The sequence below is a fragment of the Sorex fumeus genome, unplaced genomic scaffold (assembly GCF_029834395.1).
Source record: "Sorex fumeus unplaced genomic scaffold, SorFum_2.1 ptg000033l, whole genome shotgun sequence".
NCBI classification, from domain to species: Eukaryota; Metazoa; Chordata; class Mammalia; order Eulipotyphla; family Soricidae; genus Sorex; species Sorex fumeus.
This window is the reverse complement of record NW_026606090.1, coordinates 23,084,371-23,107,867: the sequence shown is the minus strand read 5'-3', so window position 1 is coordinate 23,107,867 and position 23,497 is coordinate 23,084,371. Positions and strand designations below refer to the sequence as shown.

General features: G+C 36.3%; 1 protein-coding gene across 1 annotated transcript in view; it reads left to right on the top strand.

Annotated features, from left to right (window-relative positions):
* Nucleotides 1-23,497, top strand: part of KCNU1 (potassium calcium-activated channel subfamily U member 1) — a 198,897-nt gene that overhangs the window by 5,293 nt on the left and 170,107 nt on the right. The window contains exons 3-9 of the mRNA XM_056116667.1: nucleotides 14,125-14,186; nucleotides 15,307-15,397; nucleotides 16,806-16,917; nucleotides 17,859-17,934; nucleotides 19,133-19,208; nucleotides 21,406-21,576; nucleotides 22,391-22,482. Of these exons, the coding sequence (XP_055972642.1) occupies nucleotides 14,125-14,186; nucleotides 15,307-15,397; nucleotides 16,806-16,917; nucleotides 17,859-17,934; nucleotides 19,133-19,208; nucleotides 21,406-21,576; nucleotides 22,391-22,482 (680 nt within the window). The remainder of the gene's footprint in view (nucleotides 1-14,124; nucleotides 14,187-15,306; nucleotides 15,398-16,805; nucleotides 16,918-17,858; nucleotides 17,935-19,132; nucleotides 19,209-21,405; nucleotides 21,577-22,390; nucleotides 22,483-23,497) is intronic.

Below are 23,497 nucleotides of genomic sequence, written 5' to 3'. Positions count from 1 at the left end.
AACTAAGGGACTAATTTAAAAATGTGTGTGGACACCAGTCTCAGCAGTAAGCCGTAATGATGTTCTTGCCCCACACACCACAACCAATTCTTTAACATCCTGTTTCTCTGTCGATTTCTCATGGAAAATTTATCAGGGAATCTGGTGGTAGAACACTGGACTTTTATAATTATGATTAGAAACGTCATTCTAGGATGGCGGACTCTGGTGGAGGAAGAGTCCTCTATTCTTCCTCTATTTTTCCTAGAGGAAACTCTACAGAAATGTGGTTATCAGAGACCTCCAGAAACCAGGCTTTAGTGGACAGTGGAATTTTTGACTTAATATTAAGCCCAAGGAACAGAATTTAAAGCCCAGAAATAAATCCACTAATTTATAACCAGCTACGAGTTAAATAGGAAAGTGTCTTCAAAAAATGTTAATGGGAAAATTGTACAAGCAAAAAATGAAGGTAAAACATTATTTAACATCATGCACAAAATATTAAGCCAACCTGGATTAGACATAGATTTGGACATAGACATAGATACCTAAAACTACCAAATCTTAGAAAAAATTGTGTTGACTTCTTTAGAACTGCCTTAGGGGGCTGGAGCAGGTAGGGCATTTGCCTTGCACATGGCTCACCAGGGTTCGATTCCCAGCAACCCATATGGTCCACCGAGCACTGCCAGGAGTAATTTCTGAGTGCAAAGCCAGGAGTAACCCCTGTGCATCGATGGTGTGATCCAAAAAGAAAAAAAAATACATAACTGCCTTAGAGATGTATTTTTGAAATTGAATCTCTACATCAAGGGAACAAAAGAAAAAGAAAAGACAAGGGAGCTACTTCACACTAGTAAGCGTCTAGACAGAAAAGCAAAAAAAAAAAAGAAAGAAAGAAAGAAAAGAAAATAAACTATTTGAATTAAAAGGCTTCTTACTGAATGGATGAAGATCAATGCACATAATACAGCTGATAAGAGGCCAATATCAAAAATATATTAAGAACTCATAAAACTGAACAATAACAACAGCAAAACAAACTATTTTTAAATTGGGCAAAAGACCTAAATAGGGATTTGTCTAAAGCATAAGATGCTCACTTTTTATTATTATCAAAAAATATTCAAATCCTCAGTAGTTTATATAGTCTCTGACCTCACCAAAAGTGATTCCTGAGCACAGAGCCAGAGAAAATCCTGAGCAATACCATATACGAACCCCTTCCCAAAAGAAGAACAAACTGGTGCTATATTCATTTGTATTTAAAAAACGATACAAATGAATATAGCACCAGAGTGATATAGCACCACACCTGACCTGTACTAATGACCAAAGAAACAATTTTTAGAGAGATTGGGGAGAGATGGAACTCTTGTAATGTAAGTGAGAATGTAAATTGGCACACTCATTATAAAAATAGAAAAAATATTCAGAAAATTAAAAATAGAGTGCCATATTACCCAGTTTCTTCACCTGATTTATTTCAATTGTGACAATATTCTTTAAGTCTACCCATATTATCACAAGTGGCAAACTTTTATGTTTATGGAGCTAAGTAGTATTCCATTATGTAAAAATCTTTCCATTTACTACTACTATCATTTTACCTTTTGTTTTCCAATTATTACATATATTCACATATAACTTTTTTGTTTATATTTGACCTACTATTTAAGTAGATTTCCAAAATATTTCTATCAGTTTTGTCTCTTTAGGCATTTTGTTTCTGTTTCAGAACTGTGCTCCTCAGTTACCGGAGGTTTGTATAGAATGTCTTATATTTCTCTATGTTATATGCTGATATCATATTACCTTGGTTTTCTAGTGTGTTGTACATTTTATATCCTCTACTTTAATTTGTTTGTTGCCATAAATTATCAAAAAAAATTTCAAAACTTTTTTCAAAAAATTTCCGAAGTAAAAATGTAGTTATTTTAAATAGTTTTTCTTTTAAAGAGAGAACAAAAGGGAATGCCCTGCTTCAGAGGCTGGGGGACGGATGGGGGGTGAGGTGGGGGAGGTGGAAGGGATGCTGCGATCATTGGTGGTGGAAAATGGCACTGGTAGAGGGATGGGTACTCGATCATTGTATGACTGAAATGCAAATACTAAACTTTGCAAGTCTGTAACTGTACCCGACAGTGATTCACTTATAAAATAATAATAATTATTATTATTATTTTTCCTTTATACTTCATGTGGTGATTATTTAACTTCTGCTCTGAAATAGATTCATAAATTTTCTGACTCTACTAACTTGCTCATATTTTTGTGTACTTTTATTTCTTTCAAATATAAAAGTTCCTTTCACCATGTCTAGTATGGGAGGTCAAGTGTAAAAAATGTTAAAGCTATTTTGTAAAAATTTAAAAGGTCATAATAATAAGGATCACTGTCACTGTCACTGTCCTCCCATTGTTCATCTATTTGCTCGAGCAGGTCCACTTGTTACTGTTTTTGGCATATCGAATACGTACTGGGTATCTCGCCCGCACAGCATAATAAAGACAAAGTATCTTACTCAATGTGATACCTCATTAAAATGACTATAATAACTGCATATTCTCTAAACAGAAATTAAGCTTAGAAAATTTCTACATTATAAAAGGTTCTTAAAAATATTTCAGTTATTATAATTCATATGTTACACTGAGACATTGCATTTTACACAGGACAATGAAAATAAGTAAAATCAAAAAATAACAAAAACTAAAATAGTAATGCTAAAAATGTTTAAATGTTTTATAAACATTTTAAAATATTTGTTGAAAATAAAATTTAATCAGAAAAATAAGAATTGTGATCTCACAATATTTAGGATATACTACATACCCTAACACCTGGAATATAAGTGTTTAACAATCAAATTTTAATCTCATAAAAGTTAAAAAAAACTATCAATTTAAAAAATTTACGGAGAGAACATGCATTACTCTAACCAGAATAACCATCAAGATGTAAAGTAAGGACCTATAAAGCAACCAAATTTTTAAACGATTTGAAATTATGAGGCAGCAGATTATTTCAATCAATTGCACATGAAATGAGTGTCTTTTCATTATTCCTTAAATGCACAAATAAAGGAAAATAAAACATTTTATTTTAAAAGTGTATTTGTTTGGATGATAAAATATTACTCTAATTTTGTTTTAAATGAAAATTTTAATTTCAAAATCAAGGAAAATGTACTATTAGAGGTCAGCTTGACTATTTTACAGATTAAACTTGATCACTTGACATCCCGTTACTCATCGATTTGCTCGAGCGGGTTCCAGTAATGTCTCCATTCATCCCTGTTGCGTGCTAGTGTAGCCCAATGGCATCTGCTCGTTCTAGGAACACAAAGAACCTCAAACCAATCATTCAGGGTCTTGACAAAGAAGTCTGACCATCTTATAGGTTGGCAGCCACGTGATCTTTTGACATCCCGTGGAATCCAGTCAGTAATGGCTCTAGCCCAGCGGTCGTCTCCAAATCTCATTACGTGTCCAGCCCATATGATTTTCATCACCTTGGCAAGTGAGACAGCATCCCTGATTCTTGATCGTCGATGGAGGTCGGAACCCCATATTCTTCCTCTCATTTGAGTGAAGCGTGATCCTCCAAGCAGAGCTCTTTTGATTCTTCTTTGGGAGACCCAAATAGCGTTCTCATCCTGTTTTTGTGGGGCCCAGGTCTCTGAGGCGTATGTTAATGCAGGAAGAACAGTGGAATCAAAGAGATGTGCCTGGAGCCGGAGATTCTTCATCCTCTTAGCTATTTCTTCGTCGCTCTTGAAGGTGTTCCAAGCCACTCTCTTCCTTCTATGCAACTCAGGTGCCAGGTAATTCGTCATGTTGACTTTTCGACCTAGGTACACACTGTTGTATCTGGAGATGTTTGTCCCATTGAGAGTGAATGGAACATCAGGAATGAGACTGTTTCTCATAAACATTGTCTTCATGAGACTCAGCTGTAGTCTGACCTTTCTACACTCATGGTTGAAGTCGGCTAGCATTTGTGCCACTTGGCTGATGGTTGGTGTTATTAGAACGATGTCATCAGTGAAACGGAGGTGGTGTAGTTGCTATCTTCACTCCCATTCCTTCCCATTCCAGTCATCGCATAATGTTCTCAAGGGTGGCACTGAAGAGTATTGGTGAAATGGTATCACCCTGCTGAACCCCTCTGTTGATGTCAAGGATCACCTTCCTGTAGAATGGTGAGATCCTGGTAGTGAATCTGCAATACAGCTTACGGAGGATCCTAATGTACTGAGTTTGAACGCCCTGTTTGGCTAGGGGTTCTATGACGGCTTTAGTCTCAACAGAATCAAAGGCCTTATTTAAATCATTGAATGTTAGACAGAGCAGCATCTTGAACTCCTGAGAAACCTAAATGACCTTGGTTATTGTGTAGATATGGTCAATTGTTCTTTGTGGAAATCCTTTTTGGAAACTATCTACCTCGCGTGGTTGTCCTTCATCTAAAGTTCTGCCAATCCGGTTCAGGATGAGTAGAGTGAACGCTTGTAGATGACAGACAACAGGCAGATTCGTGATAGTTGCCAATGTTTTGAATGTCTCCCTTCTCGTACCATAGTACAATCCTATTGGTTTTCCATTAGGATGGAACCTTGCATTCAGACAGGTAGCATGTGAAGAGCTGAGCCAGTGCACTGATGAATACTGATGGCAGATTCTTCAGGTGTTCAGACCTGACCTTGTCTGGGCCAGGTGTTGTTCGCTTCTTCTTTTTTTTATTTTTATTTTTATTAGTGAAACACCATGAGGTACAGTGGTAGACTTACAAATTTTTGTGCTTGGATTTCGATTATACAATGATTGAATACCCATCCCTCCACCAGTGCCCATTTTCCACCACCATGGATCCCAGTATCCCTCGCACCCCCATCCCCCTCATTCCACCCTGCCTCTGTGGCTGGGCATTCCCTTTTGTTCTCTCTCTCCTTTTGGGTGTTGTAGTTTGCAAAAGAGGCACTGGGTGGCAATCATGTTCGGTCCATAGTCTACTTTCAACATGCATCTCCCATCCTGGGAGGATCTTTCAAGCACCCTTTATTTAGTGCTCCCTTCTCTATCTGAGCTGCCCTTTCCCCGATAGCCGAGATCAGTACCTGGAGGATTACTCCATGGCTTAACGTGCTGTTCGCTTCTTTACCAATGAAATGGGGTATTGGATTTCGGGAAGGGAGAACATTGGGAACCACATATCCATCCTATGGAATTTGGTATGTGGGTAGGTGGACATGGCTATCGAAGAGATCTGAGTAGAAGTCATGAATATTCTTCTCCATTGTCCTTCTGGAAGATGTGATAGATCCATCAGGATGTTGGAGAGCAGTCATCTTGGCCTTGTAGTTGGTGAAGGACAAGCGGGCATTGCAAATGCTTTTCTCATCTTCTGCCTTATCTGCCAGTTCTGCTGCTCTTCTCTCTTTGAGGTCTTCCTTTCTCGCTTCTCTGCACAGCTTTGCTAGTTTGAATGTTCGCTTGTGGTTGCCTGAGGCTTGCACGAAACCACATTGGTGAATCAGCTTGAGAGTTTTCGAAGACAAGGGTCTTTTTGTGGCTATCTCTCTCTTGGCGTTCTTCACACAATCATGGAGGTGCTGAACCAGTCGATTGTATTCCTCATCAATGTTGTCAAATCTCAGGTTGCTGCAATAGTTCCAAAGAGCTTCCAGTTGTTGGTCGTTCTGGGAGTTCTCTTCTTAAACTTTGCAGCACTTATTCCTCACTCTGTGAAGTAGAATTTTGCACGAAGTAGACAGTGGTCAGATCCCATTCATAATTTGGGGAGAACAGCGACATCGGTCAGGCAAGACCATGGATTGAATATGATGTGGTCAATTTTATTGTGGAACCATCTACCAGGAGACTCCCATGTCCAACGTTTAGATTCAGCCTTCTGGAATTGTGAGTTACCATGAATGGACTTGGTTGACATGATGAACTCAGACAGTCTCTCACCCTGTTCATTCCATTCTAGGCCCTGGGTCCTGATGTGGAGTTTTTCAGGCAACCTTCTGGGTCCTATCTTGGCATTAAAATCACTGACAATGATCTTGTAGAACGTGTGGTCTTCTTTATAGAACTTCTCAAACTCCATGTAGAACTTCTCAATTTCTCCTTCATCATAATTGGATGTTGGTGCATAGACAACGAAGATAGAAATTGCTGGCAGTGAGTCACATCTATTCAAGTGTAATCATTCGATTCAGGTTGTTAGGCTATCAAATGAATAAATGCTTATGGTCAAGTTCGTGTTGACAAGGAGACAGACACCACTGACGCCTCTTTTTTCGCATGTTCCGACGAACAGTTCTTCTCCAGTGTCGAAAACAGCATGATGCGATTGATGCCTTCCTGTCTCGGTCAGACCAATGATGTCATACTTGATCTTTCGTGCTTGCACCATCAGGTCCTCCATGCATGCATCCAATGCCACTATACGTTCATTGAAAGTATAGTCATTTTTGCTCTTCGTTTTGGCAGCCTAGTTCGATCCTGAGATTTTTATCAGCCTGTCCTTCCTCATCCTTCTTAATGCTGCTGTATTGTGGCTCTTTCAGGGTCAAGGGAATGAGACCCATTGTATTTACTGATTTTGGCATATCGAATACACCACGGATAGCTTCCCAGGTTCTGCCGTGCAGGCGGTATACTCTTGATAGCTTGTCAGGCTCTTGGAGAGGGATAGAGGATTTTAGGGTGGCCTCCAATCACCCTTTCAGGTGTTCCCATGGTTCAAACCATATTTCAACCCCATCAAATATGGTGCAGTAATCTTGTATTAATTGTTTTAAGATGTGTCACGTGGCCGCTTTGCTGCAGTCTGGAAAGGATCCTGGAGCGTGGCAGCGGCTTGGCAGTGAAGGTAGTGGAGGTAATGGAGGTCTGCTAGGCTTCTGGGAGCAAGTAGATGATCTCTGCCCCTGTTGAGCCTGGAGTCCAAGGTCACAGAATTCTACTTTCCTGGTTCTGTGGTGCTTCATTTGTGCGGTCATTTGGCAGAGACTCCAGGCTCCAACAGATCTGGGAGCAGAGATCCTTTGCCTGCTCCCAGCAGCCCAGAAGACCTCCATTACCTCCACTACCTCCACTGTCCAGCTGCTGCCATGCTCCAGGACACTTCCCGGACACTCGGGCCGGGATTCACAGATTAAACTACTTTAGATTCTTTTAAATTTTGTTACAAATTAGTTATTTATTATTTTAATTGAATCAAAGTAATATACACAATCAAAAAGTTGTTTATGATTGCATTTCAGGCATATAATGTTCCCACAACTATCACTTCACCGGTGTCCATATCCCATCACCAGTGTCCTCATCTCCCTCCCTTTCTCCCCCTGCCTCTATGGAAGACACTTCTCCTCCTCCTCCACCTGTCCCGCCCTTCTCCCTCCCCCTTCCCTTTCCTCTCACCCTCCCCCCTCCCTCTTCCTCTCTTCCTCCTCTTTCCTCCTCCTTGTCCTCTTTCCTCCTCCTCCTTCTCCTCCTCCTCCTCCTCCTTCTCCTCCTCCTCCTCCTTCTCCTCCTCCTCCTTCTCCTCCTTCTCTTCCTTCTCTTCCTTCTCCTCCTTCTCCTCCTTCTCCTCCTTCTCCTCCTCCTTTCCCTTCCCCTTCCCCTTCCCCTTCCCCTCCTTCTTCTTCTTCTTTTCTTCTTCTTCTTCTTCTTCTTCTTCTTCTTCTTCTTCTTCTTCTTCTTCTTCTTCTTCTTCTTCTTCTTCTTCTTCTTCTTCTTCTTCTTCTTCTTCTTCTTCCTCTTCTTCCTCTTCTTCCTCTTCTTCCTTGTCATCATTTTCTTCTCTATCTCTCACTCGTTATTTCCTTTTGAGCCTCATGATTTGCAATACTGATACTGAAATGTTATCAGGTATATCACTTTACCTACTATAAATGCTCAGTTCCTGTTCAAAATGATAATTTCCAACTATTATTATCATACTGGTTCCTTCTCTATCCTAACTGCCACTCTTGTGGCAAGTTCTCAACAATCGACCAGTCCTCCAAGCCCCAGTTTTTCCTGCTCTTGGATATTAGTCTCATACTTTTTTTAATACCACAAATTCTGGACCTGTCCCTTTTCTTCTGACTCTTCATTCCGCATGATATTCTCCATGTCCATCCATTTATAAGCAAATTTCATATCATTTTTTTCCTAACGGCTGTGTAGTATTCCATTGTGAAAATGTACCATGCATTCTTTATCCAGTCGTCTGTTCTCAGGCACTAGGGTTGTTTCTAGATTCTGACTTTTGTGAATAGTGCTGCAATGAATATAGAAGTGTAGATGACGTTCCTCCTGTGTATTTTGGGCATTCAGCATGAAATTCCCAGAAGTGGTATTGCTAAGTGGTATTTCTGGGTCACATGGAAGCTCAGTTTTTAGGTTTTTGGGGAATATCCATATTATTTTCCAAAAAGACTGGACTAGTCAGCATCCCACCAATGAATGAGAGTTTCTTTCTCCCTGCATCTAAGCCAGCACTGGCTGTTCTTGTTCATTTGGATGCGTGCAGGTCTCCGTCATGTGAGAAGCTATCTCAACATTGTTTTAATTTTCATTTCCCTGATGATTAATGATGAATTGTATTTTTTTCATATGCCTTTTAGCCTTTTGAATTTCTTCTCTGAGGAAGTTTCTGTTCACTTATTCTACCTTTTTTTGGGTGGGTTTTGATGTTTTTTTTTTTTTAAATAAAGTTCTACCAATGTCGTAATATACTTCTTGGATATTAACCGCTTTTCAGGTTGGCATTTGGTAAATAATTTTCCCCATATAATTCACTGTCTTTATATCTTAGTCACTCTTTCTTTTGAGGTGCAGAAGCTTCTTACTTTAATGTAGTCCCATTTGTTTATCTTTGCTAAAAACATTCCTTCTAAGATCAGTCACAAGACAAGGTGGCCCACTCTTGCTACTTCTATTTTATTATACTGAAAGTGCTTGCCACATTAGTTAGGGAAGAAAAATATATCAAGGACAACCAGATAGGAAAGGAAGAAATCAAACTTTAATTATTTGCAGATGGTATTCCAATGTGTAGATGTACCAAAGTTTCTTTAATCAGTCATCTGTTCTAGGGCACTTGTGTTGCAAACCATAATGCCCAAAGGTAGAGAGAGAGTATGGGGAATATTGTCTGCCATGGAGGCAGGGGGAGGGTGGGAAAGGGGGCTATACAGGGGATATTGGTTGTGGGGAATGTGCACTGGTAGAGGGATGGGTGTTTGATCATTGTGTGATTGCAACCCAAACATGAAAGCTTGTAACAATCTCAGGGTGATCCAATAAAATTTAAAAAATAAAAATAAATAAATTAAAAAATATATTTGCAGATGACATGATACCAAATTTAAAGAATGCTAATGCCAGAAAGCACCTAGAAACAATATCTTTGTAGAGTCGCAGGTTAAAATATCAATATGCAAAAGTACATGTATTTCCTATATACAAATAATGAAAGACAATAGAGTGATATTAAAAATACATTTGATTTTAGAACATGTTATTTTTGATATTTTATAATTTATATATTTCTTGAGCCCTCTGACAGGTCATATTGGTTCATTCCTCCCTCTTTGTTTTATTTAGCTTTAAAACTATAGTCTGTTAGCATGCATATATGTACATAAAATTATTAATTCTTCTAACCTTCCTAAAATCAATATTGGTAGGCTCACTCCTAACTAGGACAAAAGAAAACAGGGTGGACTCCTTTAAAAAAAATCTCCAAATTGACTGTTTCCCTTTTCACGTAGGTCAAGTTGAGAGTGGAATCAATGGAATTAATGAACAACAAGCATACTTCCCAGTCCAATTAAGCTTGCCCTTGGGGGAAAAAAGTCCCTAACCTATAGACTATTATTGTAACATTTATGGGGTCTCACATTGTTTCTTATAATTCCTGGATCCTCTATGTAACCCCTGCTACAACTGGTAACTATTGAAGATGCCATAGCTATTGGGCATCGTGCCCAAGCCATGCTGACTCTGATAGCTTGCTCTGCTCCCTCAGCACCACCAGCAGTTTGTGTACCAGCTTCTCAGTATTCTCTGCAGGTACTGCTTCTTCTGGCACTCAGAAATAATCCACTTCAAAGCCAAAAAGATGCTCTAGGCACATAGTGACCTGGTAGAAATGGTCACGGTTGATGAATATCAACTCTTCAGATCCAAAGCTGGATTTAAGGGGTTGATAGAAGTATCCAATGTAGGAGTTGCATTCAAAGGCTTATTCCGCAAAAAAGCAAAACGTTACTTCTACAACTGCTTCGTTTGTTAACTAACCTATATTCTACTGGGGTTTCTGCACCAGTACTGTGTTTCTTCCTTACAATGATGCATCTTAGTTAAATTACTGATCACTCTTAGATTCAAAGTTAATTTTATTGCTTAGGCAGCTTTGATGAGTTTATGCTTGAGCAAATGCTCACTCATTCCCCCTTAGCTCTACCAAAGGCCTGCAGTAATATCCCTTGTCAATATGAAGCTTCCTATATTCAGGACTCTCATATACAACATTAGTCTATCAGCCCAGAGGCACACAACAGCACCGTCCAACCCTACACTGGTCCCCTTATGCTCTTGTGCCTTCGCCACCAGTCACCGATCTGTGTTGACCTAATTCCTAGATTCTAGAGTAGAAATATATACCAGAACTTTCCTTTCAGAGCATTACTTTGGCTACAGCTCATGTGGCTTTGGCAAAGATCTCGTTTATATTAAAGTCAAATTCATCTTTAGTTTTAAACTTTAATTTGATTTCTTACTAGATTCATATATTTAGAAGAATGCTGGATACTTTTATTTTTTAGGGCATCTAGTGGCTATCACTTCTACTCTGGTATTTGGTAAAATTTATGATCCCAAAATATTACTGCCTTTATAATTTCTAGTTTATGGAATTTATGGGGAGATTCTTTGTTGCCAAGTACATGATCAATTTTTATTACTATTTAATGGACTTTTGTAAGAATATATACTATCTATTTGATATATAAGTGCTAGTAATTATGTTAAATGTGGTTTCCACATCCTTAATTATTTGCTGACTGATTGAAAGGAACTTTTCAAGAAAATTTAGCTCTGGTTTTATAGCTTTATCGAATTATCTTGCACTCCAAACAGGTTTGAATTATGTATTTTATCTGTCATCACTAGTGCATAAGGTTACATATTATATCATCTTAGTGAATCCTGTCTTTTACCGATATGAAATATATACTTTGTCACATTTAGTGGAATTTTTGTAGCATCTTTCCCCACTGTAATATTTCAGAATATGATATTAGTGTGTTAAATTGCTCTCAATTCATTCATACTTTATTGAGATCTTTTTCCAGTTCCCTTTTAATCTTTCATACTTATTTTCTCTTATTTGTGTCTCTTGCAATAATATGTCACTGGGTTTTGGGTTTTTTTATAAATACAAAAATCCATTGTTGTTAATTTATCAAGTACATTTAATTAGTATTTTCCATTGTGATCTGTTTGGTTTTTTATGCTAATTGGAGATTGATTTTGTTGCACAATGGATACCAGTGAAAATAGATATCATACAATAGATATCAGTGGCTTTAACAAACAAATGGCAATTTTGCTAAAAGAAAGGGAAGCCAAGGAACATGGGAGCCAGAGAGATATCAAGTCATGAGCAATGAATAGCATTTAGTGGACCCTGAGTTTGATATCCAGCTCTTCATACGCACTCCATCCCCAGTACTTCTGGAGTACACCCGTGACCACCTGAGTATGTATCAGGGTCATAACACAATTGGGTCTGTATCAAGGTGAAGCATTTCTGAAAATATCCCTAGATTTCCTCAACACTTCTGGAGGTAGCCTCCACTTTTAAAAAATATTAGTAGTAGATTCACAGTGAGATCAGCCACAATCCTAGTTTTTATTTTAACTGGGGGCAAGTAAGGTGGTCCACACGTGGCTCAAGGAAAGAGAGAAAGAAAGAAAGAAAGAAAGAAAGAAAGAAAGAAAGAAAGAAAGAAAGAAAGAAAGAGAGAAAGAAAGAAAGAAAAAGAAAGAAAGAAAGAAAGAAAGAAAGAAAGAAAGAAAGAAAGAAAGAAAGAAAGAGAAAGAAAGAAAGAACGAAAGAAAGAAAGAAAGAAAGAAAGAAAGAAGAAAGAGAGAGAAAGAAAGGAAGGAAGAAAGAAAGAAAGAGAGAGAGAAAGAAAGAAAGAAAGAAAGAAAGAAAGAAAGAAAGAAAGAAAGAAAGAAAGAAAGAAACCAAGTCAAGAAACTGTACTATGCCAGAAGATAGTACAGGGATTAAGGTGCTTGCTGATCCAAATTTAATCACAGTATAGACATCAGAGTATTGTTGGGAGTGACCCTGAGCAAAGAGCCAGTAGTAGGTCCCAGTACTGTCAGGTATGGATTAAACTGGAATCAGCAAGCACCTTAATGAACTACTCCTTTTGTTCTTCCCACTTATTATTATTTTCTCACCCAGTCCATTCTTTTTCACCCTACTAGCAGTACTTCGTTTTTGTTCCACTTGAACCTCATGGTATCAATGTATGAAAGAACAGTTCCTGTTTTTAATAACATCACTAGATCTAGGTCCTATTTGCTGTCTATACTATAAGATTCAAAAGGCAGGTGTCTTTGTATGTGTTCTTCGCAGTGTATTCTAAAATCACAATAAAATTTTGGTCACAACATTTCCTAGAGGCATATTAATGAGATTTAAATTAGAAGTGATTATGCATCTCAGAAAACATTATCATGATATTAAGCATTAAGTATTTTCCATGAGCAGAGAACCCCCAAGACTAGGGCAATTATTGTCCTTGCCTAGCAACTGGTGTTAGTTAAGGCTAGCAGTCCCTGCCCAGACTTCATTTTCCTGTAATTTCCAACTTCTATGTAACTTCAAAGTGGTCAAAGATGGCCTGATCCATGTGTAACTATAAATAAAATCCCCAAAAGGGTTAATAAAAAATCTGTACCCTTGCCATAGCAGTTTACCTGAGCAGAATGAGAATGAAGCTTTACAAAAAAAGTAAAATTAAGTCACCTAATCTTGACCTGAAAAATATTTCATCCAAATGCATCTAGTGTTTCTGACTGAAAATTTTTAAAATTTCTATTTTCCTACTTCCGCTTATTTTGCACACCAAATACATTGATGTGTTAAAAGCACACTTATTTTCTTTCCTCACTTGTAGCCTTTTACCTCTTGTCAACATTTTTACTTTTGTAAGAACATATATAGAGAAAATGGAAATATTTTAGGATTCTCCCTGCATTAGCAAGTTGGCCCTAAGCTCGAATAAGCAGCATGCCTGATCCCAGGATTCAAGAAAGAAAGGGAGCTTCCACATTTACAATGGTTTGTCTGATTCAGGCATTGCAAGATCCTTGGGCATGTTGCTAGTTTTGCCCTCTTTCCATAAAAGAAATGCCTCTGCTACCAACCCAAGATCATAAATAGGAACTAGAGAGAGAGAGAGAGAGAGAGAGAGAGAGCAACTAGAAGTAGCATAGAAGTTATCCTTCCCGGAGAAGTACTCTAATGAGAATAAGTGAAAGGTGAGAGCAGCACCAATAAAGCATATTAGAAATTCCTATACTAGTCTTTGCTTTGGCCCCACAATCTCTCTGACCCAGCCTCCCTGGATATCAAGAGTTCCACAAGAGACATGTGTCCAATGAAGAAGAATCCAGTGTCCAATAACATGTCCGAGATGGCTGCTTCTACAAAACAATTTTCAGTTCAGAGTGAAACTAAAATAGAAATAAACTGCTCCAGCAGTCCTCATTTATTTTATGATATGTAATGAAGTACATCACATAAAAACTTAACTAATGAGTTTGGTGGATGAATAAATGAATTACAGGGCTTAAGGTGAGAAAACTTTAGGAAGAACAGGAAAGACAAACTATTTTGAAGTGTATAAAAATTAGGTAAGTGAAATTGGTTATGCTCATTTATTGAAGATAATAAATGTGTATTTAATTTTTCTTGAATGAAAAAATGTCAACATAGAAGAACTTATGAAAATGGATGCACGTATATCAACATTTTTAAAAAAGATGATTTTGTTGGTTTGTCCATATTATATATCAGAAGAATTAAATAGTACATTTCTGCTTTTTGTTGCTTTTGCAGATGATCCTTGTCTTTTTACTAAGCATTGGATCTCTCGTAATCTATTTCATCAACTCTTCAGAGTGAGTAAAATTCTCTTACCTTCATCTGCTATATCAGTACATGACCGGCTTACTTGGAATATTCTCATGAATAATGCTTAATGTACAAAAGGATGAGAGCATGCACACAAAGATGCATATGGGTATGTGTGTACACACACAAACTCATTAAAAATAAAATATTTAATTTCTTCCCAGGAGCACCAAATACAGATCTGTGGAAAAGTCGAATTTTCCGTACATTCATACCACATTACTAGTGCTGAAGTGGTACAGTCCTATTTTCTAGAGTCTAAGAGACTGCAAACTTTCAGTTGTCATCTCCTCTCTTGAGGCACTTAGGAGATTGTTTTTATGTCTTTTGATTCTTAGATGTTAAAGCATAAATTCTGAAATAAACTTAAGTTTTCTCTTGGGGTCCTCACTTTGTATGATTTTATGAAAGGAAAGTTCTAGAACTCTTTTTCCTGAGATAATGAAGCAAAATATTGTCTGCTCTACTCTGAAGACATTCCCTGCTTTTGTTCTGATGTTAGAATATTCAATGGACTCAAGCAATTAATCCAGATGATTAGATTAGGTGCCATGCTGATCCCCCTGGAAATTATAATTATATCGAGTTTCCTGCTGACGTGAAATTGGAATTTCAGAGACACAAAAAAACTTGCAACATTAGAGATCATAGGGAAACAATATGCGTGTGTGTATGTATGTATTCGTATGTCTGTGTATGTGCCTGTCTTTTAGATATTTAATCAAATTTTTTCTAAATTTTGTTCAGATCAGTCAATTTTTGCCTTGATTAGATGTATATCAGAAAGCTACAGAAGACTAGCTAGATGGTCTTTCACACCAAGAGCATCTCCACAATCTTGATATCTATCTTTGAGTTCCTCTGATAAAATAGAAGATGATCCTCTAAACTGAGAGAAACTGAAGATTTCCCTGTTAAATTTAATCCCATATACTGTCCACTAGTTTTGTTCATATATATTTATACTTTTACAAGAAATATAATCTCCTTGAGATCTAACTATTCATGGTGAATAAAGAGAAAATTATTTACTTTCCTTATTAGTCTTATATAGAGGTAGTTTTCTTAAATGTTCATCTTTATAAACTGCCCTTGTTTCTTTTCCAGTCCTGTTGCAAGCTGTTCTACATATGATGATGAAACTATTCCTATTGATTTGATGTTCAATGGTTTCTTTAGTTTCTATTTTGGATTGCGAGTAAGTAAAAAATTGAAAAGAGTAGACAAAAAAATACAACAAGCACAATATAAAATGTGTATTGTAATTGAAGGCTATAATGTAGAGGGTCAGAACTCTAAAATTTTTAATGTATGGTGAAAGAGAAAACTTTCCTCTGTCCTTGCAACTTTAAATAAGACCAAAATTCCAATGTCAATAACAATATTCCCCTTCTTAATACCATCGACATGCCACTGTCCTCCTTACTGTCTTCCCACCTGCCACTCAGAAAGTTTTTATGGGCCGGGGTCATAGCACAGTGGGTTTTGCCTTGCACATGGGCAACCTGGGTTTGATCAACATCATCCTATATGGTCCCCAGAGCACCGCCAGGAGTAATTCCTGAGTGCAGAGTCAGGAGTAACGCCTAAGCATTGCTGGGTGTGACCTAAAAAGCCAAAAATAAAGTTCTTGTAATATTTTCCAAGTTTCAGAAGCTGAATCATAGTCTGCTGAATCACAGTCTATAAATTATCAGTGGCTTTTCCAGAAATTTGGAGATCAAGGGTAAATGTAAATATATACACAATGGTTATGTATATATAAGTATGTTGTCAAATTTATGTGTTTTATACGTATATGCATATATTTGTATGTGTATGCATATATATACACATATACATAGCATATGACTATATACACATGCATAAATGTATACATATGCATCCAAATATGTTTTTGTGAGTTTCCTTCAAAGCTTTCTCTAATCACAATGTCCATTTTTTCCTTTCTGGTAATCTACTATCTTTGAAACTCCTTCTTTCTTAACCTAAGTAGGGCAGTTGATAAGTAGAGAAGTACATATACCTGTCTAAGTTATCTATAAACATACCTGTTTCAAACAGCTACAAATATGTATCTTGAATAGCTTCAATTCTTTTTCCATTCAAAGTTATCTAAATCATGTATCTTTATTGTTAGAATATAAAGGGTTTGTTTATATAATTATACAAGTTCTAAGATATGCTTGAAAGATTAAAGTACTAATTCAAAGTGCCAGAAAAGTGGCTCAAAAATCTGTGGTGCGTATTTCTCATGTCAAAGTTTTAGGTTCTTTATGATCTGAAGTGTACCACGAGGTGTGATCCCTAAACAAATAAACAAGCAAAATTTGTATTTAGAATTGTGAATTATTTCAGAAGATGGCCTCATGTTAATTTAATGAGCACTAAATTAAATGTTAAACCTCTATAACTATACTAATGTATGCTCTTCTATAGTTTTATAAATTCATTGTCTATGGATATAAGAGATTGAAATGTTTGAGAGAGATATAATTGAATGAGTTTCAGTTGATTAATGATAAGCAGCTAGATTAAGTCACTCTTGTTCATTTTATAATATTTGAGGATAACAGAATATCTCGTGCTTTGTTTTTGTTTCATAGTTTGTGGCAGCTGATGACAAGATCAAGTTTTGGGCAGAAATGAATTCAGTTGTAGACATCTTTACCATTCCACCAACCTTTATTTCCTATTATTTAAAGAGTAATTGGCTAGGTGAGTGTCTCATATAAAACGGTAGAAATTTCTAAATCTCTTTAAAAATCCCCAGTATTCATTTATAAATAATTTTCATTTCCCTTTAGTATCTAAATGGCATTTTAAGACATTCCTTGAAGGGATTGTATGTTTCTGTAATATACCTTCATGCCATTTTTCTTTAAGCTCTCTCTGTCTGTCTGTCTCTCTCTCTCTCTCTCTCTATATATATATATATAAATGTGCATTGTGCATGATAGATATGTGCTCTTTATGGACTAGTTCATTCACAACCTGGAGGAAAGGCCCCTACACACAGAGACTGTAGCAACTTTGGTCTGGGATCCCACATGATCTATTTCCCTTGATCTTCGTAGGCTATAAATAATCATATCTAGACAGAGAAAGCCTATACTTCATGGGAATGCAATGTACTGACAGTGCATTGGCATGGTGTGGCTTTCAGTCATGTTTATATTATTTTATATGATTATTACCTGAAAGTATTCCTCACTATTATGACACCATATAAAGTAGAGCGTTACATAACACTGACAAATATGATATAAAGACTAAAGTTAAGAGGTCAGGTGGAGTTAGGAGTTTCCAAATGGTGTGCTCTCCATTCTAAAGAACATACAAAGTAAAATATGAGTAGTACTTACAATTTGGAAGACAGTCTATGCTGCTCTATCTGTGCTCAACAGTCCTATATTGCAGGTACTCTTATAATCCCCATTTTATAGATTGTGTGAACAGGGAAGTGGCTTGTTATGGGTTACAACAATGATTAAGTGTAGGACCCAGGGCCTAAACTACAGTTCATGAGCTTAAATGTAATACTTTATATTTGAATATGACGGGAGGGTAAGAAAATAAACAATCCCAATTGTGTTGTAGTTCAGTTAACTCCCTGCTCTTCTTCTTTCAGTAGTTTTGTCCTTTCAATTGCTCTGTAGGTTTAAGATTCTTAAGATCACTGCGACTGCTAGAACTCCCTCAAATTCTGCAAATTCTGGGGGCTATAAAAACCAGGTAAGTCTTGATACCAGCTCTTCTAGAAGTGCTATTCCCTTGTAGGTTCAGATTAGGAATTTGAAATGTTAACTAATCACCCAACTAAATGTCTAGAGTTTTAGTGCAAATATAGTGAAATCTTGTAACCTCCAAAATAATACTCACTTTTTCCTATGATAATAGCATTACATACTGGTTAGAAGTTTATAATTATTTTAAAGACTTTGTGCCTTCCTAATGTAAAAGTAGATAAGGTGTAAGTTTTATCATACTTTAATTCTGGATCCTATCACCCAATTTTCCCTTAGCTTTTTAAGCCCCCAACCCTATTTGCAAAGTCAAGGAAATTTAAAGGCTTTGATTTTTGCATTTTTTTGTTTTAAATCACATTTTTCTCCTAACTGATCATGCAAAAACAATTGCTCTGAGTATTGATATTTTCCCAGTATTAGGAATGAACATTTATCAGAGTTAGAGTCACCTAAGTATTAAAAAAATAAGGCAGTAAAATCCCTTGGTACTTTGAGAAACAATGCTTCTAAAGCTTTAAGCACTTTGTTATAATGTATCTCACTTGAAATTTCCATAAATCTTATCTCATTACAGATATCACATATTATAAGTCTGGTGGATTTCATTTCAAGTGTTCATGTCTTATAAAAAAAATTAAGAATGAAAAGAGCTTCTTTCATATCACAAATAGTCGTGCCTTAGGAAACACAGACTTTTCTACTCTACTCTAGGGTTTAGAAGAGCATGGGGACTCTATAATTCTCTTCACTCTAAGATCCCAGTATGGATTTAGCAATATAAGACTCCATTTATGAGACTGTCTAGAAATTTCATTTTGAAAGAATCCTCTCTGCATTTCTCTGTCACTGCAGTTTAATCTATTCAAAGAAAACACAACTATTTCATAAATTTTATAAAGATCCACAGCAAATCTTTGCCTTTTTATACAAGTGTCTGTAATTGTGTTTTAGTGCTGTGCTGTGCAACTAAGGCCTCACTTTACGTGTGGATCGAACAGAACACTGGTAGCAATACAGTTCAGTCTATTGGGCGCAGGGCACTTCCAATAGACTCCAAGTGGTGGTGATGATGTTACTTCTTGTCCATAAATCACACTGTCAGGATTGAAATAATAAAAGAACTGAGGTATTTATACTGCCCTGGAACCTATCAGAACCAAGTGTTTTTTGTCTTTCTTTCCTAGCAACTCAGTGAAGTTTTCTAAGCTGCTAGCTATAATTCTCAGTACCTGCTTCACTGCTGCAGGATTCATACACTTGGTAAGCATCTCATCAAACTGTATAATGTTGCCTGTCAGGATGAATGCGTATTCTTTGAAACTGAAAGTAGACCTTCTGAACTCCTATGTCAATCACTGTAAACTTTGTGTAGTTTATCTTTTTAATGTCCCTTTCTGAATTCTCACCCTTCTCATATTTCTCACAAATGCGTCTTCCACACTCAAAATATTTCTGCCCCTTCTTCCAATTTTCAAAACCCACTTTTAGGAATGAAAATAATGTACATACTCATTAAAAGCATAAGCACTAGGAAAATTTGTCTTTATATTTTCACCAAAGTCCTAGAATTGTGAATTTAAAAAGTGAAAATTAATAAAGCCAATGAAATAATTTTACACTTAGAAAAGCTGAAAAGTCATGGGGAGAAATGGCTGAGTTGTGAGAGGAGTTTGGGGATTTTATCATTCCATAATTAATTTCTACATGTACTCACTGGCTTTTCCTGTATGAAAAACTAGTGCTATCCTAGTTAATAATTTGGTAAATGGATTTCAACAATAATCATTAGACTTCGGTGTCAAAGAATCATCCATTAGAAAATGCAGAAATTGAAGAGTGATGTTAAATGTCTTCAGGTACCTTTGAGAAAAATTAAACAAAGCAAATACAGCAGAAGTTGTTTTCATCAGTCAAAATTTATTGAAACAATAACAAAGAGAAACAAAACTTTATTTAACAAACAAAACCAAAACTTCTCTATTTTCAAATTTTCCAGGAAAAAAAAAGCCAAATACTATGTACTTATTGCCAGAAAAACCTAAAAAAAAAAAATCTAAACCCAGCAAGAGTAGCAGCATTCAGGTGTCTGAAAATCATGCACCTAATATCGCTCATCCAAATTTGGAGCCCTCCAAATGTTGGAGAGACCCCCATTACATTCCATTAAGCAATAGATCCAGTAAGGGTGTGTGTTCACATGCCTACAGAGACAGACCAAGAGGTTTTAACGACCTTTATGTCTACCCTACCTCTACATATAATTAGTTGTTGGGACAACAGTTACAAGACATTTTGTCAAGGAAACAAATTAAAATTAAGGAAAGCCTACCATATTTGAAAAAAATACAAAATTAAATACTTTAAATGTTTAAAATGTAATTTAAAATTATTTAATGTTTTAAGATGCCCTTATTTTTATTTATTATTTTTTGCTTTTTGGGTCACACCTGGTGATGCACAGAGGTTACTCCTGGCTCTGCACTCAGGAATCACTCCTGGCGGTGCTCAGGGGATGCTGGGAATCGAACCCAGGTTGGCCGTGTGCAAGGCAAACACCCTACCCACTGTGATATCGCTCCAGCCCTAAGATACCCTTAAACAGTAGAATGAATTGACAAATGGCAGAAATAGATAAGACAAAAATTATCATGGGACTGAAAAAAACAGCAATTGAGAGCAGTAGAGAAAAATGAAAAGTAAACCTCTTAAAATAACTATATTGGAATATTTGTGATTAATTATGATTCCTTCTATATACTATACCTATAAACTGTAATGTCATTGCCCAAAATACGTAATATAACATATAATTTAATAAATTGAGTATCCTTAAAATATTATCAAGGGCGATAATATTTTCACATTATTTATTTTGGGGGCCATACTTAATGGTGCTCAGGGCTTGCTCTTGGCTCTATGCTCAGGGGTCACACCTGGCACTGGTGAACTAACCATGGTTCCCTAACCATGGTGAACTAAAGCACTTTACCTTCTGTGTTCAAAAAGAATTTTATGGCAGTGAGACAACAACTTTAAAAGCTTTTGTCTTTTCACCATTTATCACACTACTATTTCTGTGCTTAAATTCACAGAAATTAAATATTTATTAAAATATTTATTTTCTTAATGATAATTATGGTTAGATACGAATGAAAATGAACACTGATTGCTGACTATGAGCAGCTTCAGAGGTCCATTACTTCAGAATGGAATAATGCGTCCTTAAAAAAGCATTCCAGATTCTGGCTACAAGTCTCATGCCGCAGACTTCAGTAATAATCAGAATGATAGAAAACAAGTTTCATAATCACCATCCCCAATTTGTACAACATACATTGTAGCTTTCAAATCATTCTAGTTGTTATTTGGATTTAATTAAACTAATTCCATGCTTTGTATGTACTTTGTAAATTTTTCATTCCATTCATAAATGTTTCTGCATATTCTCTTTGAACAGGTAGAAAACTTTGGTGATCCCTGGCTCAAAGGTAGAAATTCACAGACGCTATCATATTTTGAGTGTGTGTACATGATTGTTGCAACAACCACAACAGTTGGCTATGGAGATGTAGTAGCCAAAACATCTCTAGGACGGATGTTCATTATATTCTTCACCCTGGGAAGCTTGGTAAATAACATTTTTAATATCTGTTGAATACATATACTTACTAATGGTAAATAAAGCAATATTCACTTGAAAATTAATATTGCATTATTCAGTGCAATTATCATGAAAAGTCAAAGACATACTGAGCCCATATTTTCTAACCTATATTGTCAGGGATTAGTGGTGGTAGGCGAAGGAGACCAAACATGTATTATTAACTGTTACATTGATTTAAGCAACCCATCTTTCTTCATCTTTTGACCATCAGCTATAGTCTTTATTTCAAAGATAAAGAGGCACTTAAGTAAGATTTATTCCTTCCAGTCTAAATATTAGGTAGGCTCTCTCCAAAATAGCATTTTATTTCAGGTAAGTATAAGGGTCATGAATCTGAAGGGACAAATGGAACACACCTTTCCAGAGTATCTTTAGCATTAGTGATGTGAAAATCCTAACAGAGTTCTCTACTTCACCTTCTGATAATCCCTTCAACATTGTTTCATGCCAGTCATTTTTCTCTAAGCTTATTCTGTGTAAAATAGTCATATGGATAGGTAGGAGTGATGGGAAAAAAACAATGTCGTCCTGCCTATCTTCACTTTAATTCACTTGAATAGTGTAAAGCAATGAAATTGTTACCCAAATGGCCAGGCAAAATGTAAGAGGAATAATGGTCTCACTTTGGAAACACAATTCTTAGTCACACTCTTCCACAATAAAGGGAAAGCCTTATATGTATTCTCTCTTGTAATTTGTAATCTCAGAAATCTATAATTTCAGAAATTAAAAAATGTATTTGAAAACAAATCTTATGTTTTATGTGCTGATTGTTTAGGTCCTATTTGCGAATTATGTTCCTGAAATGGTAGAGATTTTAGCCAACAGGAGGAAATATACCAGGTCCTATGAAGTTCTTAAAGGGAAGAAGTAAGTAGCATTGCAATTACAATTTCATCAGTTTGGGCTATTATTTGGGGTATATAGTTTGAAATAGTCATGTATACTTTTTCTCTAAATACCCATTGTCAGATCTAGGTGACTATATATCCAGTTTTTAATTCAATAGAGTGTTTTTATGCTTTGATACTGACAAGATATTATTTCTTGATACAAGCTACTATATACTTTATTAAAAATAGTAATTCAACTGAAATTACAGGTAATGTCAAATATTATAGATTTGGACAATTGTTTCATTTTTCTGTATCACAACACTCACATCATCTAATTCATTTATTCTTATGGTTGATCTTCCATGAGAACTTTACATAATAGATCAAATTAAAGTCATGCGTTAAATGTACAACAGTTCAATTCAGCTGTCTCTGCCCAAACTTTCATAAACTATAGGAATTTCATTCACCATCAGACTTATGTTAGGAAGAGAAACAATTTTAGCCTTTCTACAGTACTTTATAGATTATCTGTTCTGTTGGTTCCTCAGCTTTAACCGGAAGAAGCGAATTAGGATTGTTTTAACCCAATTTCTTTGTCTATGCTTTTCCTCAGTTTACATTATGCTTTTAACATCTAGAGGAAATTAGATAAATTAGAGATATTATGTAAAAAATAAACATTGAAGGGACAATTGCTTCTTTAAACACATAGAGTCAGGGGGCTGAAGAGATCATACAGTGGGTAGAAAACATGCTTTGCACACTGTAAACATGGGTTTGATCGCTTGCCCCCCATGTGGTTCACTAAGCTTCATCAGGAATGATTTCTGAATTCGGAGCCAGAGGGAAACCCTGAGATCCACCAGGTATGGCACCCAAATCAATGTGTATGTATGTGTGTGCACATATGTGTGTGTTTGTGTATGTGTGTGTGTAATATGTATTACACACAGAGATAGAAAGAGTTTTCATGCCTAATTTATTGCCACCCCGGGTAGATCCTCAGCATCACAAGATTTAACATGACCAGGTCCAGGTCTTGTAGT